Source organism: Megalops cyprinoides, chromosome 7 (genome assembly GCF_013368585.1).
Source record: "Megalops cyprinoides isolate fMegCyp1 chromosome 7, fMegCyp1.pri, whole genome shotgun sequence".
NCBI classification, from domain to species: Eukaryota; Metazoa; Chordata; class Actinopteri; order Elopiformes; family Megalopidae; genus Megalops; species Megalops cyprinoides.
Window position 1 is genome coordinate 37,541,064 of NC_050589.1, and position 17,095 is coordinate 37,558,158.

Consider the following 17,095-nt stretch of genomic DNA (forward strand, 5'->3'; position numbering starts at 1 on the left):
TGTGCGGGCTCATCAAACCATGTCTTTATAGTCCTTGCTTTGTGCACTGGGGCACAGTCATGTTGGAATAGAAAAGGGTCTTCCCCAAACAAAGTTGGAAGCATAGCATTGTCCAAAATGTCTTGGTATGCTGAAGCATTAAGACTGCCCTTCACTGGAGATAAGGGGCCTAGCCCAAACCCTGAAAAACAGGTGTGGCCAAATACTTTTGTCCATATAGTGTAGTTGCCCTTATTCAGAGCAACTTACGTAGCTTTTAAAGTTATACATTTTATCAGTTTATACAAATGGATATTTACTGAGGCAATTCAGGTAGGCTAAGATTATAACAGTGGTGGTCCATCTGGGACTCAAACCATCCACTTTTGTGTATTGTAAAGTAGCTGGGTGTTAATAATTCCAGAAGTAAGTAAAAATAAATAAACTATTATTCTTCTATTTAAAAGTTAAATGATTATTCTCATAGAGCTGTTTTAAGAGCAATGCACTTACTAATGTTTTTCTATTAAATATTACTTCTATTTGATATCATTAATTCTCAAAAAGTTCATTTTTGTCACATTGTAGCAAACCACAAAAAAGAAAAGAAACAGTAGGTCACACATACAAATTATGAATGTTTTTCCATAAGCACTAGAAGTATTCTCAAGCTTAAATAAATGCATTTATTGTTCATTGTCTTAGCCTTCCTTTTTCATTTTTCCTTTTTTATGTAGTCATTATAATTTCAGATCCATTGAGTGTGCTATGGTGTACTGAATCTTTACAAATGCACATTGTCCCTATGAAGGGGCTGTCCAAAAATTTCCCTGCATGTTCCTTAAACAGTCAGGTCACTGTCACTGTCCCTATCCTTTCATTTCCTCTTCTTCTCTGTTGATTCCATAAGACCTGGGCCTTTGTGGTATCTGAATGTACCTGCAAAAATACAGAACCCGGCTCTGCATGTTCAGAATGCAGAAAACTTTGCCAAAATCTGCTTGTTTTGTTTCATCACTGTCATTACTGTCTTTTGACAGTATTTTTCTAAACTATATTAAAAAAAGATGTAATGGTTTGACTGTAATAGTTTAGTGTAATGGTTTGGTTGTAATGGTTTAACATAATGGTTTGGTTGTAATGGTTTAACGTAATGGTTTGGTTGTAATGGTTTATCATAATGGTTTAACACACTCGCTAGCTTTACCTGCTAGTGTGAGAGGGGTGTCACAGGTGTGAGAGAGAGAGTCCTGGCTGTGTCTAGGTGTGGCATACAGACAGCATCACAACAGGCTGTCTGAAACATGTTTTGATAAAACACATAAACACGTCACAGATTCACACTCTCGTGATATGCAAGCCATGCCCCTTTGATTAATAGTCAATATCCTGAGTAGAAATAGATTAAGGAAACAACAGGATGTCATATAATTTCTGCTGAACCTCCAGATAATATCTTTACATGCTGCAGAGGTATCTCCATTTCCATCTGCAACATGTTGTTTTTCCTGATGACCGATGCTCTGGCTCTGCTGTTCCAGACCTGTGAGTACTTAGACCTCACTTTCCTACAGAGAACAGGGGTAGAAAATAAGAAATACCAGGTATTGTATTGTTTCTGTGGAAACTTTTGGCAGCTGAATGGAATGAAGAACTCATTACATTTCAATAAGCATAGTAATATTATCGATGCTGCAAAGGTATCTCCATTTCCATCTGCAACATGTTGTTTTTCCTGATGACTGATGCTCTGGCTCTGCTGTTCCAGACCTGTGAGTACTTAGACCTCACTTTCCTACAGAGAACAGGGGTAGAAAATAAGAGATACCAGGTATTGTATTGTTTTTGTGGAAAATTTTGGCAGCTGAATGGAATGAAGAACTCATTACATTTCAATAAGCATAGTAATATTATCGATACAACTAATAAAGTCAAAACGATCCACATGTGCATTCATATTTTGACCTAGATACATACTACACTCTTCAGCTGAATTGATTTAGTGGTGCCATATCCCTCAGAAGTTTGAACACACACAAACAGCGGCCTCTCCTTATGTGGGCTCATCTCACTTGTGTCTCCTGTTGTCTGTGTTTGTGTCTCCCATAAACAGGCAACAGCCAAATCTCCATGGACAGCTACAGTGAGTGTTTTGTATACACCAAACTCAGACAAATCTCTCATTCATTTTCATTGTGTTGATAGGGGAAAAAAGAACTATGCAGACTGTTTCAAACCTTGAAAAAAATTTAGTACAAGTCAGTGAGTGATACTGGGATTGCAGTGTGTGTTACAGCGCATGTTAGGTATTTTGCTCAGGTGTGATGCAGTATATTTCATTGAAGGTTTCTTCATCACCTGTCCTTATGTTGTCAGCACATCTATAGGCTCCTACTGTAGATTTGAGTCTGCCTTAGAAATGTCACATTCAGAGACAGCCAGGGACTGTGCAACATAAGAGCCTTATCCTCATATTTCCTCACATTCATTTAATGTTTAGATCTTTTTAAAGTCATCACATTCACATCACATCACATGTCTTTAAAGTGAATGTAATTTAGCAACTTTAGGTAACAGTTGTAAGTACAATAACAAATGTACACTGAGAGGTGATGGAAGAGCCTCTAATGCAAAGGATGTTTGGATTTCCTTTTACATAGAGACATAGTTCCTTAATCATCTGATGTCAGCTGGTTAAAAAGAATGAGGTGTATTTGAATATATTATGCATTTTCACATACTGTACTGATAGACAACTCTTTATGTTGTCTATTATTTATGCAAAACAGACAATACCCAGCATTTGTTTTGGTTGGTGCCATGTGTGTAAAGTATGTGCGTGCGGTGGAGAGCATTAGACTAAACCTGCCTGAAACTGTGTGCTTCCTCTAAAGCGGGTCCCAGAGTGCGCCTGGCTGGTAGTTCCAGTAACTGCTCTGGGAGGGTGGAGGTGTACCAGTCTGGCCAGTGGGGGACGGTGTGTGACTACGGTTGGGACCTTCCTGATGCCCAGGTGGTGTGCAGGGAGCTGGGCTGTGGCTTTGCCCTGTCTGCATCATATGGGTGGTATGAGTACGGCATGGGAACAGGTCCAATTCTCCCTCATGGAGCTGCATGCAATGGAGATGAGACATCTCTCCACAACTGTCCCAGAATCACCCCCCCCTCCTGGTGGTGGTGTGCTCATTACTTTGACCCCAATGTTGTATGTACTGGTAAGTGTCTTTGGAAAGTGACAGATTACAGAACTTATTTACAGGGATTGTCTATTTGTTTTACTTATCTTGGAGCTGGACAAAGAGGTCATTGGTGCATTTAGCTGTCATATGACTGTACATATTAAAACCTTTATCTTTGCCTTCAAGCAATCATTTATCATGCTAGAGTTATGAGTATCTTTCTATTTTTAATAGTTTTATGTTGCATGATACCATTGTTAGCCCCTGGTGATATTTGCACTGCACACAATCCCAGTATGAAGAGGTATTATGCTAAATCACACCTGATTGAACATTGCGTCAGCATAACTTTACTTGTTCAAAAATGAATGAAATGTGCTCTGTTTTTGTAGGACCTGGCCCAGGTGCAGAACAACACAGTGAGTACATTTACTAATTAACCATTTCTGATCCTAAAATCAGACAACTACAAAGAGAACACAAAGTAACAGAAAGTCATTCAAATGAAAAAAAAATAGGATATTGTTTCTCAGTATGACAGCTGACATGTGCTTCATTCCCCCTGCCAGATGGGACAAGGGTGAGGGTGGTTGGCACCCCTAGTAACTGCTCTGGGAGGTTGGAGGTATACCACGGTGGTCACTGGGGCACAGTGTGTGGGGATTACTGGGATGTGAATGATGCCCAGGTGGCGTGCCGTCAGCTGGGCTGTGGTGCACCCGACCCTGGCCTGCCCACCTCTCTGTTTGGCAGTGGCTCTGGGGTAATTTTCCTGGACGACCTGCACTGCAGAGGTAATGAGTCCTCCCTCTTCGACTGTCCATCTCGAGGGACAGGTGTGCACAACTGTGTCCACTCCTTGGATGTTAGCATTAGCTGCACAGGTAAGACAGCACAAACATCTGGCCTGTGTGTAATGAGTTTAATGTTCCAAAGCTCTGAGTGCATAGCTTTGTCTAAACATAACTGCTTTGTTCCAACACTGTGGGGACCAGCATATATTTAGCCTGATGTGATGTGAAATTTGCATTATCAAAAATCAGGACCTTGTGTTTTCTGTTCTAATCAACATTACCAAAAAATCCAAGTACTTTAGCATGAACATCTCCTTTTCCTCCCCACAGGTACAAATTCATTGGAATACAGTAAGTTCACAGAGACAACGAAAAAACCTTCACTGAGAAAAATACAAATCAAGTCGTTGTTAAATTATTTTTTAATTGTTTAAATTATTATTTTTACTTGATACATGTTGACACGTGATCTCTTTGAAAAGAATTTTCAGTTATCTTATTCCCTCCCTGAATTCCTGAGCAATAGACAGTCATGGTCCCTGACCTCTGACCTTTCCTTTGCTTCCAGATGGCACTCGTGTGAGAGTGGTCAACGGGGCACACCGTTGTGAAGGCCGGGTAGAAGTGTATCTTGCAGGCTATTGGGGGACAGTGTGTGATGATTTCTGGGATATGAATGACGCCCAGGTTGTGTGCAGAGAGCTGGGCTGTGGGGAGGCTGTGGCTGCTCTGCAATATGCTCATTTTGGCCAGGGCACAGGGCTTATTTTCCTGGACAACCTGTTCTGTACTGGGAGTGAGCAGTCACTGTTCAACTGTACATCCAATGGCCTGGGCTCCCATAACTGCATGCACTATGAAGATGCTGGGGTCATATGTGCAGGTAAGCTGACATTTAGTTTTCATTAATCAAATGTAACCACTCTCTCAGAAAGAGTTGTGTTTTTGGCATTTGTATTTTTGACCAATATCACATGAATTTATACCAAAGACTCACTGGGACATATTTTTTTCTGTGTTTTCATTGCCTGAAATCACAGCCTTTTTCTTTCTACTCTATCATTATAAATGTGTACTTTTAAATGTGCATTTTTTTTCCCCACAGGTCCAAATGCAACAGAATACAGTAAGTTCACACAGAGCAAAAAAAAACTGTTCATGAGCGAAAAAATATTAATGCAATCATTTCAAATCATGTTATTTAAAAATACTGACAGTAATTGGTACATGTGGTTACAGTTTCAGCTTACATGTAGCTAAAACATTACAAAAACAAAGACATTAAGTTTATTGGTGACCAACAGAAGTTTTAATATCGTATTTTGAACCAAAGAAAATGTATGTAGCATGAGAAGTCAGATGGATTTACATATTTAATTTGAATTTAATTTTAGGAAGGCTGTCAGAGGAATCAATGCATGAGCATATCTCAATTACAGCAGTGCTTTGGTAAATCCTTGAGAAGTTTCTGCCTTGCTGGAATCTTTTCTGTATGCTTGTGTGACACCTACAACTGGCCTATGATCTCTTTGTCATTGGTCATGTATATTTTATATTATAACCTGAAACATTATCGCCATGCTCTTCTAGCATTAGTTACATGATACAGCTGAAAACAATTGAGTAATTAAAAAAAATTATCTGGTAGTTTGATTTCAAAACTGATCACATGAAATATAGTTTTGAGGATTGCTACATCATCTTTAAACATTATTTCTTGTTTAAACAGCTTGGCCGGTTGTTAGCTACATGGATCATGATTGATTACCTCCAATTGGGTTAATATGTAGTCATCATTAATTTAAGGGAAAAACAGTTCCTAAAATCAGACATTGTAGATAGTTAGCTGTTGTGAGATCCTTAATTATTGTTATACCTTAGCATTATCAGTATAACTTACTAGCTAATTGTTTTTATAGAACAGCTGAATTTTTCAGCATCCTAATAAATATGATATAATGAACTATCTCTCCATACCTGACACAATGTCATGCCTGTTATGTCACTGTTGTCCCCTTTGTCTCTCAACAACAAACATTACCATGATACCGTCACTGAATTCCTGAACCACAGACTGATTGTCCCTACCCTTAACCTCTGACCTTTCTTCCCCTTTCAGACGGCACTCGTGTGAGAGTGGTGAATGGAGAACACCGTTGTGAAGGCCGGGTAGAAGTGTATCATGCAGGCTATTGGGGAACAGTGTGTGATGATTTCTGGGATATGAATGACGCCCAGGTTGTGTGCAGAGAGCTGGGCTGTGGGGAGGCTGTGGCTGCTCTGCAATTTGCTCATTTTGGCCAGGGCACAGGGCTTATTTTCCTGGACAACCTGTTCTGTACTGGGAGTGAGCAGTCACTGTTCAACTGTACATCCAATGGCCTGGGCTCCCATAACTGCATGCACTATGAAGATGCTGGGGTCATATGTGCAGGTAAACTGACATTTAGTTTTGCTTAATCAAATGTAACCACTCTCTCAGAAAGAGTTGTCTTTTTGGCATTTGTATTTTTGACCAATATCACATGAATTTATACCAAATACATAACTTCAGCTTTGCTGAAAGAAATGTAACCCTCATGCCTCTCAGAGAGAGAGTGATCCATGTTTATATTCAAATGTACTTTGGTACACAACTTACAGCTCTCTTTGTTTGTTTCTTCCTTCTGTACTTTAAACAACAATCTTCTCTTGGGCATGAAGATCCAAACAGTGAGTACTCCTTCTGTAGGATAATGATCATCATACACCCGATATGCTGTAGTTAACACAACAGAGATTCCAACTCATCTTCTACCTTTAAATATGTCCGTGTCTATATGGTTTACGGAAAAAGTCAATATATGTTTCAAAATGACCCACAGAGAAGGTGTTTAGTTGCACATTTGAAGCATACATTGGGTCAGTAGCCCTTTCTGTGTAGTTTTACAAATGCTTGGTACATTTAGCCAAGTTCTCCTTTTCGTTTTCATGCAATTGAATATGAATGCCACTGTCAATCTCTATCCACGGTTAGCTGGTACAAAAGTGCGCCTGGTGTCCGGACAAAATAACTGTTCGGGGCGGGTGGAATTCAGTTACTATGGCACCTGGGGAACAGTGTGTGACGATGGCTGGGACCTGGATGATGCCCAGGTGGTGTGCAGGGAGCTCCGCTGTGGGGATGCTCTGTCTGCCCTGGGAGGTGCAGCCTTTGGCAGTGGTCAGGGGCCCATCCTCCTGCATGATGTACACTGCCGTGGCAATGAGACTTCGCTGGAGAGTTGTGGGACAGTCACTACAGCCTCCAATCACTGTCAGCATGACCAGGATGCAGCTGTGGTTTGCTCAGGTACAGCATGATATACTGAAAACATAGCAATGAGGTGATTGAGCACATGCAAGTACAGTAAAGGTAAATCCATAATGTATGTGAGATGGAGGAAATATGATTTTGTGAAAGTGAAAAACTTTACTGAAAAGCCAGCAACTATTGTAAAACTTTTTAATGTTTCTACCATTTATGCGTGATACAGACTCATACAGATGGTAACTACTGTGGTCTTGCTCTGCAGAAAAAGCCAGGAGTTGAATGTTCTAAACCAGGAAATGGTTGCATGTTTTTACAGCAGGTGCAACGGTCCGGCTGGTGAATGGGAGACATCGTTGTGCAGGGAGAGTGGAGGTTCTTGTGGGCAGCCAGTGGGGGACAGTGTGCGACGATTACTGGGATATTCGAGATGCCCATGTAGTGTGCCGGGAGCTGGGCTGCGGGTACCCACTCTTCGCCCCGAGATGGGCCAGTTTCGGACAGGGCACAGGGCCTATATTTTTGGATGATGTGGCATGCTTTGGCTCGGAGATGTCCCTTTTGAATTGTGGTCACACAGGATACGGCAGACACAACTGCTTCCACTATGAGGATGCAAGTGTGGTCTGTTCAGGTGAGGAGGAAAGCTTTCACTTAGTCAGTTTACAGAATCAGCTCATGATGTTTGTGCATTAAGCAGGGGAGTCATTATGGTTGTTTGAATCCAGTGCCAGTGTCAAATAAAACCTATTGAAGCTGTGACTGTTCACAATCTCTTTTCTGTCCTACAGATGCTTCAGTGGAGTCAGAAATTTACAGTAAGTGAGCAGAAATCATACTTTAAATGATACTTTACGTATGTGTCCTTATATACTTCTCCTTAATTCATTTGTACTTCTACAGCGGGCCCTCGAGTGCGTCTGGTTAACGGTCCCAATGACTGCTCTGGGCGAGTGGAAGTATACTATTCCGGCATGTGGGGGACAGTGTGTGACCATGATTGGGACCTGTTGGACGCCCAGGTAGTGTGCCAGGAGCTGGGCTGTGGGAGGGTACTGCACGCTCCCAGTTTTTCCCACTTTGGGATGGGGGAAGGGCTTATCCTCCTGGATCATGTGAGTTGCCTTGGGAATGAGACATCACTGCTGTCCTGCTCGGCTGCACAGACGGAGTTCCATGACTGCCATCATCTCGAGGATGCCAGTGTCATCTGCTCTGGTACCAGTGCTTACCCTCTGACATGTACCTTATCCTCTGGCCATCAGAAATACTAATTACATGATGAAGTGTGAGAAAAATGTATCCACTCATGTCAGGTTGGAAAGAAGAGTGAAAATGTTTCAGAATAACGCAATGAATGTAATAGGCAATAAGGCCTCCTCTCTGAAACATTATTGCGTATAGCAAGGAGTTTCCAGAAAATAATTCATCAGTTATATTCATTATCACATCATTAATCATTACGTAAAGCAAAATAAAGCTCATTGAAAGTATTTATCTGGATGTACTGTACCAAGTACATATTGAGTCAATTGCCTGTACAAAGCAGATGTAAACATGTATGGTACATCTGCCCAAATGGGTTTTCGCCTCTGGGAATGGCTCCCGGTGTCTTTAAATGTTGCTGGATACAATTACTAATGTTCTTACACCACTGTTGTCTCTCTTTCCTCTGCAGGCAGGACCACAGTGCGTTTAGTAGATGGCAGTGATCGGTGCAATGGGCGTGTAGAGGTGCACCACTCCGGCATGTGGGGCACTGTGTGTGACCACGGCTGGAACCTCATTAATGCCAAGGTTGTGTGCCGAGAGCTGGGCTGTGGGCAGGCCGTCATCGCACCCACAGGCGCTGCCTTTGGGGAGGGCGTGGGCCACATCTGGCTGGACGACATCTCCTGCACAGGGAACGAGCGAAATCTGACTGAGTGTTCTAGCAGAGGCTTTGGGGTGTACAACTGTGACCATTCTAATGACGCTGGGGTGGTCTGCTCTGGGTACGACTTCACACACTTCTCATCTTTGCGCAACCTTGTACAGTATCATTTACCTGCGTTTTCTAATGTGAGTTAGTGTGTGTGTGGGACTAATTCTGCCTAATCACAGCACCCTTAAAGCCCAGATGGTAAAACATGCTGTGTTTTACTTCAATGAAATATTTGCCTGAGGTCCATTTTTCTGATTAATCACAAAAATTACAGAATGAAAAGAGGAGGTATGTTTGAGAAGCATTTTTGTCATTTACTTGTTATTTTGTGATTTAGCTTTATCCATACTGCCTATTGGCTGAAAGTAAGGAGGTTGTTTGATCTGTTGCTATCTCTTTTCATTAACATGAATGTACTGTTTTAGAAAGCTGATTTATATTTTTATGTGACAGGCTTGATGTAACAGCCATTGTGCACATAACCAAATTAAAGTTAGTCCAGTTTATAAGAATGCAAGACCTGAGTTGACTGCTCAGGAAACATGCAAAAGAACTGGCTGGCAAATAATTTTGATGTTAAATTTTTTTTGTAAACATAGCTATGAAGTAGTGTTTGAGAGTTAAACCTGCCCTGTGCTGCTATGTCTTTTCTTTCTCAGGTGAGACGAGAACATGTTCTATGAACATTCCCTTCTGCTATCCAGTAAGTAGTAATTGACACGGCCACAGTAAAAACTGACATTTACACAGCTGAATTAAAATTTATTTTGTTAGGTTACTGCTAAACCGAAACAGCAGGTCAACCTCACTGAAGGTGCTCCGCAAATAAACATTTGATGCTCTCTGGATTACAGGATATTTTGTCCCAGTTAAGACATGCTTATATACTTTTTCAACATATCTACAACCATCATTGTTCTCTTCCTTTAGGTGGACACAAGAAGCCAAGATGACAGCTACTCACTCAAATCTTAAATCTTTTGCAATTTTCAGTGCATTTCTGTAAAATTACATGCATTCAATCAACTCTCCTCAAATATGCTGACATTCATAGGTAGAATTGTCTCTTTTCATTTTTGTATAAATTCTCTTTGAAAACCTCTTGCATTTAAAAGTCATTCTGAAGCATCAAATGTTGTTGCAATTGACTATTTTGTGCTTTGCTTTCTTCCCAATATTACCATTAAGGGCAGAATTTTTGGATTTGCATGTCAAAGTAAGCTTCCTCAAAGGAATGGTTAATGATCAACAGACATGTACATTTTAATATAAAAGGTTTATTGACAGGAAAAATACTGTATCTTTCTGCATGTATATGTTTGAAAAGCCTGTGTATTCAGAGACGCAACATTTAAGCACACAGGACATTACTTGGCAACAGAAAAGGAAACTGTTACACCTCTTTTCCCCTCATAAAGTTAAATGTCTGGAAACACTAACAGTCAATTGAATTATTTAGATTTTTTTGTAGTTGATTTTTTTGTAAACAGTAGCTTAAAACATATAGCACTTTAAGTGCATATACACAAACTTGAGCCAATTTTTACCCTGTAGTTTAACTTTTGTGCATACTGTCACACCAGTGTGATTAGCCCTTGCACGCATACGGTCAAACCGGTGTGATTAGAACACTAGATTGGACAAATAGCTAGCTAACATTACCTTTGAGGAAACAGTGATTTAACGTTAGAGTACAGAAAGTACAGAAATGCAGTGGTGAAAACTGTGAGCTCAATAACGTTAATGAAAACATAATGAACCATGTAATGCAGCACATGCAACACATAGCATATAATAAGTGACATACAAAAGGGTTAATTTCACTAGGTGAATCAGTTCTTTGTTCTCTCCTCCTTCAGAAAATTTTCTTCCTCAGAGAACGAGGCAAGTGTTTAATATGCAATTTAATGTATTTTGGGAGAGACCACAAACAGTATCATTCCTGTGCAAAGATAAAATGCTGAGATAAAAAGCCTCTAGAGTATAATATGCATCCAACACCAAAAGCAATAAAAATGACATGTTCTGAAGAAATAAAAAATCAAAAAGGTGTATAATTCTCAAGCCTTATATATATATATGGTATATAGGCACAACGACAACATTTAAGAATGTGTGTAAGTGTTCATTCATCAATGTCAAGACCATGAGAATGAGCATTTCCAGGACCAAAGTGAAAATAATCCAGAATAAGTTTAAGAAAGACATTAGCCAGTTCTGGTCTGTTCTCTCATCTAAACTGATTCATGTTCAGGTACGAATGAGACTTCAGATCAATTAAAAATGGATCAGCAAATTCAATAATGATAGTGACCAGAAAGAGAAAAAAGATAATTTAACATCTTACATTCACTGATGTTCCAAAGTACCAAAAATGTTGTGTTATCTTATCAGCACCCAATGTCAAGTTCCATAAAATGCCAAGCTCCGCCTTGAGCAAAATAAAAATAAAGTGAAAAATGTAAGCACAGTTAAAGTTCTATATTCACACACTATGTTTGACCAAATATTTCTTTAGTGTGTTCATTAGAAATTTGGGTACTTTTAAAGGTTACATTAAAAAGGACCTCACAGCAAACCCACAGGTTGACTGTCTCTCACACACATACACACACACATACACACACACATTCTTTTTTGTAAAAATAATACAAAAAAAAAATCATTCCACTCTTTTGAAAGGATTTTTCTCAGGAGTCTCCATGCAAGTAAAAACATAGTAGAGAAATGCTGCCACGCCCAGGAACACCAAGAACTGTAACCAAAGCGGGATGAGCCATGTGTCACGTGTGGTGGTTTCCTTCCTGGCTGCAGTACTGGAGGTCTTCAGAGGAGGAGGTGTTGAGTGTGACACATAGCGATCGAAAGCCTCTGTCCTGTACAAGCCGGGTCTGAAAACAAGAGCAGGAACAACAGGACTTCACACAAACTCCTGAACATACCTCAACATCAAATTTAACAAGCATGTCTAAATGGAGCTTGAAATCAATTCAAAGTTTTCTTGGAAAAAAGTCCATACCTGTTTGACAATGAGCCTTAATGCAAGTCAGGTGGATGTTAAGGAACTACACATGTAATCATATGTAGCCTGTGCAGTGGCTAACTGTGGCTTCCTCTCACAGAACAAACTTCTTGACCCCATCCAGTCTGGCCTCAGGGCTGGTCATTCCACTGACACTGCCCTCTTTCTACATCACTTTCACAATCAGCTAAAGCATCCTCCCACTCCTCACTCTTGATAATTTTGGCTACAGCCTTTGATACAGTGGACCACATCCTCCTCTGTCTCCCCTGCTACATCTCTGGCACTGCTCTTCTTTGGGTTCAAAGACGTGCTTTCGGGGTATTGTGGAATTGTGGTTTGACTAGACACCACAATGAGACACTAGGTACTGCCTATGAGTCTCCCTCAAGGCTCTGTACTCAGCCCCCTCTTCTTTTCTCTTTATATACAATCCCTTGGTTCGGTTATCTCCACCCATGGCTTTTCTTACCATTTTTATACTGACAACTCAAATTTTCCTGTCTTTTCCTCCATCTGACATACAGGTCTCTGCATGCATCTCAGGTTGCCTGAAGGACATTTCATGCTAGATGGTGAACCACCACCTAAAGCTCAACCTGACTCAGACTGAAATGCTTTACATCCCCTCTTGGTCCTCCCTTTTTCAAGACCTCACTCTCAGCTTAAACACTACAAGCCATTTCATTACACTGTATCATCATATTACATTTCACTGATGGCATTGATAGCATTACATTTCACTGACAGCATTTCTACTGTCAGAAGCCTTGGCGTGACCTTTGATGACCAACTGCCCTTCTCTTCACAGGTTGCAGTGGTGAGTCAGGCATGAAGATTCTTTTTGCACAACATCCAACGGATCTGCCCCTACCTCACCATGTACTCTACACAGCTCCTAGTTCAGGCCGTGGTCCTCTCATGTCCGGAGCTCCCTTCTTGCTCATATTCCTGTCTATGCCATCAAACCCCTTCAGCTAATCCAGAATGCAGCTGCACGACTTGTCTACAACCTCCCTAACCACAGTCAAGTCACATCCCTCCAGACCTCACTTCACCAGCTTCCTGTTGTCACTTTACAGTGTCACAAGTTCAAAACCTGGGTGCTGGCATACAGGACAGTGATTGGGACAGCCCCTCATAGCTCCAATTCGTCTTCAAACCATATGTACCGTGCAGATCACTATGCTGTTACTTTAGAGCCACTGACTGCCCCTTAACAACAGGGTTGTTCCTTTCAGCCAAAATGCCTGTCGGTACTGGTCCCCCCAGTGATGGAATGGAGTTCCCATGGGGGTCAGGGCAGATTTAGTGGCCATCTTTCAACAGAGACAGAAAACCCACCTCTTCAGACTGCATTTCAATCCCTACTCCCTAACACCTGCTACTTGTATTACTTGCCACTTACTTGTAGTATCACAATCTATTAAGGATATTGTGATCTAGTGACACTGAGATATATGGTAGTGTATGTATTTGACCTCCCATAGTTTTCTAGGATGTTTAGTTTCATATTAGCACAAGTTAACTTGTGGTAGTGGTTGAATGGTGTTATACTCATACTCACTGGTCTGGGAGTGTTGTTAGCCTGGTCTAACACGGTTGCTCATTTAACTTCGATGGATACACTTCTGTTCTCTTTTGTGTGTGCTACATGTAATTAATGTAACGGAATATGGTAGCAAGATTAAATTCTAGTCTGAAATGCTAAATATCCCCCTGTATAAATGGATAGTAAGTCAAAAAGAAGTTATGCAAGCTAACATTGATAATAGCATTCGCTTAGCAAAATCAAAAAAAAAAAAAAAAAAAAAAAACACACAATTCCAAGGAAAGTGATGACTTGGATATATCAACCACATGCAAGACTGGCCCTTAAGAGGAAGATTCATGAATGCTGGCAACTTGGATTTTAATTTCTGACAGAATGATGTTTAGTGCTTTCTAAAGAGGCATATGGTAAGACTGGAAACAAGAAAAAACAGGCTTACTGATCCCCGCTTTCATCCTCTTCCTCCCTGTATCTCTCTGTATAGGATTTTCCACTGACAAAGAGAAGAACCACATCACAATCATGAAATAATGTTTATGCAAAATTAAAAATGACAGTCTGATACAAATTCCAGAGACAAACTTACCTGTCCATGAATGCTTCATTTCTCAACTAAAATAGGGAAAAAAAACATTCTTCATATAGTGCAAGGTCAAATTTGTATTTTCTTGTGCAGACATTAACTTAACACTTAGGAATTTATGAAATAAAACTGTAGATACTTACTGGAACACGGCGATGCACATATGTGATTTCCTCTTCTGGAAAAAAGAGCAAGCTTTGATTGAACATTTATTGCATATATGATCTAAATACATGGTATTCCTGGAAATAATGCATTTAAAGTCATTTGCTCAGTGGTGTGGGACTGCACTGTAATCCTGGTTAAATCCATGTCCTATGCAGTGTGTGACTCACGCTCCTCTCTGTAGAAAGTCTTGTCAGAAGACGGTTTCACTGCTGTGCCTTTGGCCATGGCTTCTCTTAGCTTCTTCTCATAAAGTCCACGGGTTGAGTCTACACAGCAGAGGCATGAGAGAGAGTATCACTGAAAGGGATTCTTGAAAGGAATAATAGGATTACTATTGCCATACCAGCAATGGTAGTAAATGGCAGATATACCGCATTCAAGAAGCATGACAGCTACGCATAGAAAAATAATGCGGTTTCCTTCATTAATTCAAACGAAGTAAGCACTCTCTCTGCCCCTGTCTTTCTTTCTCTCTCTCACACACACACACACACATCCGGAGAGTGTAGAACATTTCTCTACCGACAACAGGGCCGTGCTTGATGCCGTACTGGTCCAGCAGCTCGCTGATCTCTTGGGCAGATTTACTGCTCAGCGTCGACATGGTTGCAGGTGACCAAGGATAGATCTGCACGGGAAAAGCTGATCAATAAACGCATTCCATCGGTAAACTTTGTGAAATGGGGGGGGGGCATGGAGCGGTGAGAGACAACAGTAGACAGCGTTTTGTTGTTGTTTTTTTTTTAAGACTTAGCCAACTTTGGAAAGTCTGTATGTGCCAAATCTTTTTTTTTTTCTAAAAAAAATAAAAAATAAAAATAAATAGTGAATGATTACATACTCATAGCGAAACGTACCTAGCTAGCAGGGTTGGCCTAACTAGCTAACCTAACGTTAGCAATTTAACCCTGCCTGACGAATGCCATGACTTACCCGACTAAGCTAACGGTCTAAGCGAATGTCCACAGTTGAAGCCAAAATTGAATCAAATCTTTCTATAAATTTGGTGTTGTAGCCTCTGGCTGCTTGAGAAAAAACAGGCAAACTAACTACACAGGTACCCCCCCCCCCCCCCCCCCCTGTGGGGTAACCGCAGAAGCCAAACAGACCAGTTAAGCAACCCAGGCTGTGACCCTGGTAGCATCTAACGCTACTGTTAGCCAAAAACCAAAGTTTACGAAGAAGAGATGTAGCCAGCTGCCTAGGGCTGTGAGAACTGCCAAATGTCTCAGTTAATTTCTAACATTTTCAAGCACTTTTAATTCGCTGTAGCTAACGTTAAAGTTGATAACTATTTGATCAGCCAGCTAGCTAACCAGCGAGTTAACTAAAATTCTGTAATCTGCAGACAGTTTAGGTATAGCAAACAGATGTAGCTAAGAGTGCGACAAACACCACTAGCTATCTCACTGTTGTGGCTAGTCTATAGTTAATCAGAAAATGAAAGGGGACATGACTCGCTACACGGGTACTTACCTTCGATTCAGGATTGAAAATGTGAGGTTTAACAGTAAAATGGCAAAAAGGTCCAGATTTTGGTCAGTTTAACTATCGCTAGCTTACAGAATTTCTAATTTTTAGTTAACCCCTTTCTAGTGAAGCTCAATGCAATGATGTGTAGCTATCTTATAGCTAGTTAGCCTATGTTCACAATCTGTTTAAAGTAAATATGTATTTCTCTGGTCTTCCGGATTCGGCTAGGTAGTTCCGGTTAATATGAACCTTCTCTTGAGGTTGTGAAGTTCCGGGATTGCCTAGTTTTCTCGAAGGTAATTAGAATGACAGATTTTCAGTGTGAAGCATAGTCTAAAATCTCGTTTAAAATTTGAACCTTGGTCACGCCTCGCCTATAACAGAAACCACGTAACTAAATAGTAGTCAAGGGCGTGCCTCCAAAAAGGCGGCGCGAGTAGCAAATAGAAGGTGCTACAACATATGCCGACTGCTGATTACTTTGCGTAAGATCCACTGATTTGAAAACCTAATATGGAAAGAATGTGCCTGTGAATTTTTAAAATGTATGGAATGACTCAGCGCGTACGCCAACAAAAGCTGGGTGTTAGCAGTTTAACCCTTCTGTTGTGTTCCGGTCAAATTTGACCAATTTACAATTTTTATATCTGAAATTTTTAGTTTATTTCATCCGATTATAATAAAGCTCCATGACATTGTCCACACAGACCATCTAAAAACACAAAATAAATTTTCATTTAATTTTGGGGATTTTATTTAACTTTTGTACATCTGAATGAGTGGCCATAGGAAATTAATGGGTGAGGCTACAAGTAGTAGAAAGAGACTAATTAAGAGTTCAGGAGCATGTCCATCCATTAGATGGACACACTGCCACTCCCTAACCCCATATGTGCATGTGTGCATACACACACACACACACATACATACATACACACACCCTTCTTGGGTTTCCCTGGCAACTCTGGAACCTTTCCCCAATAAAATCTCCTCCTCCCCCCCTCCAGGAACAACTTTCACACAAAATATTTTGAGTATGTTTTGTGGGAATTTTGATATTCACACAAACAATCAGAACAGTGTTTGAATAATATACAGAACCTTTCCTGCAGCTCAGGTATGTAAAGTTTCC

The 17,095-nt window shown here is 40.6% G+C and overlaps 2 protein-coding genes across 4 annotated transcripts; one reads left to right on the forward strand and one right to left on the reverse strand.

Moving 5' to 3' along the window:
* The first annotated feature begins 1,389 nt into the window (after nt 1-1,389).
* LOC118780150 (deleted in malignant brain tumors 1 protein-like) lies at nt 1,390-11,519 on the forward strand. Of its 3 annotated transcripts, XM_036532483.1 has the most exons (17): nt 1,390-1,524; nt 2,093-2,122; nt 2,874-3,194; nt 3,551-3,577; nt 3,728-4,042; nt 4,283-4,303; nt 4,521-4,835; nt 5,058-5,078; nt 6,072-6,386; nt 6,656-6,664; nt 6,969-7,283; nt 7,561-7,875; nt 8,033-8,059; nt 8,145-8,459; nt 8,920-9,235; nt 9,825-9,868; nt 10,096-11,519. In XM_036532483.1, exons 1-16 carry the CDS (start codon nt 1,476-1,478, stop codon nt 9,826-9,828), a joined length of 2,715 nt encoding a protein of 904 aa, XP_036388376.1. In that variant the 5' UTR covers nt 1,390-1,475; the 3' UTR covers nt 9,829-9,868; nt 10,096-11,519. The 3 variants fall into 3 exon arrangements, with proteins under 3 accessions (XP_036388376.1, XP_036388374.1, XP_036388375.1); XM_036532481.1 differs by having other exon boundaries at nt 9,825-11,519; XM_036532482.1 differs by lacking the exon at nt 1,390-1,524 and adding an exon at nt 1,676-1,751 and having other exon boundaries at nt 9,825-11,519.
* Nucleotides 11,520-11,776: 257 nt separating this feature from the next.
* emd (emerin (Emery-Dreifuss muscular dystrophy)) lies at nt 11,777-16,165 on the reverse strand. Its single transcript, XM_036532495.1, has 7 exons — nt 15,967-16,165; nt 15,013-15,118; nt 14,658-14,756; nt 14,466-14,500; nt 14,326-14,351; nt 14,179-14,232; nt 11,777-12,056 (listed from the first exon to the last, which is right to left on the reverse strand). Exons 2-7 carry the CDS (start codon nt 15,092-15,094, stop codon nt 11,828-11,830), a joined length of 525 nt encoding a protein of 174 aa, XP_036388388.1. The 5' UTR covers nt 15,095-15,118; nt 15,967-16,165; the 3' UTR covers nt 11,777-11,827.
* Nucleotides 16,166-17,095: the final 930 nt, after the last annotated feature.